Source organism: Penaeus monodon, chromosome 15, assembly GCF_015228065.2.
Source record: "Penaeus monodon isolate SGIC_2016 chromosome 15, NSTDA_Pmon_1, whole genome shotgun sequence".
Taxonomy (NCBI): domain Eukaryota; kingdom Metazoa; phylum Arthropoda; class Malacostraca; order Decapoda; family Penaeidae; genus Penaeus; species Penaeus monodon.
The window spans coordinates 6,706,578-6,706,807 of NC_051400.1; the positions used below are offsets into that span (position 1 = coordinate 6,706,578).

General features: G+C 60.9%; 1 protein-coding gene across 1 annotated transcript in view; it reads right to left on the reverse strand.

The window, feature by feature from the left end:
- LOC119581716 overlaps window positions 1-230 on the reverse strand; it is a gene marked incomplete in the record, with an annotated part of 132,029 nt that overhangs the window by 45,016 nt on the left and 86,783 nt on the right. Inside the window, 1 exon segment of the mRNA XM_037929840.1 lies at window positions 23-193. Within this exon segment, the coding sequence (XP_037785768.1) occupies window positions 23-193 (171 nt within the window).

Consider the following 230-nt stretch of genomic DNA (forward strand, 5'->3'; position numbering starts at 1 on the left):
CGCCAAACGAATTCCTTGGCACCTTGAAGGCTGTCACATCCCCGGGCGAGATCGTCATGGCGCCGAGGACGGGGTGTGCGCGCAGGTCCTCCTCGAGCCTAACGAAGGCGAGGTCGGCCAGCTGCTTCAGGAGGCCGCGAGGAATCTGGCGGCGGAGGTTCAGGTAGTAGTTGGTTCGCACGTGCTCTGTTACCTGGGGGGGGGGGGAGTCAATTATGGTAAAATGTAAA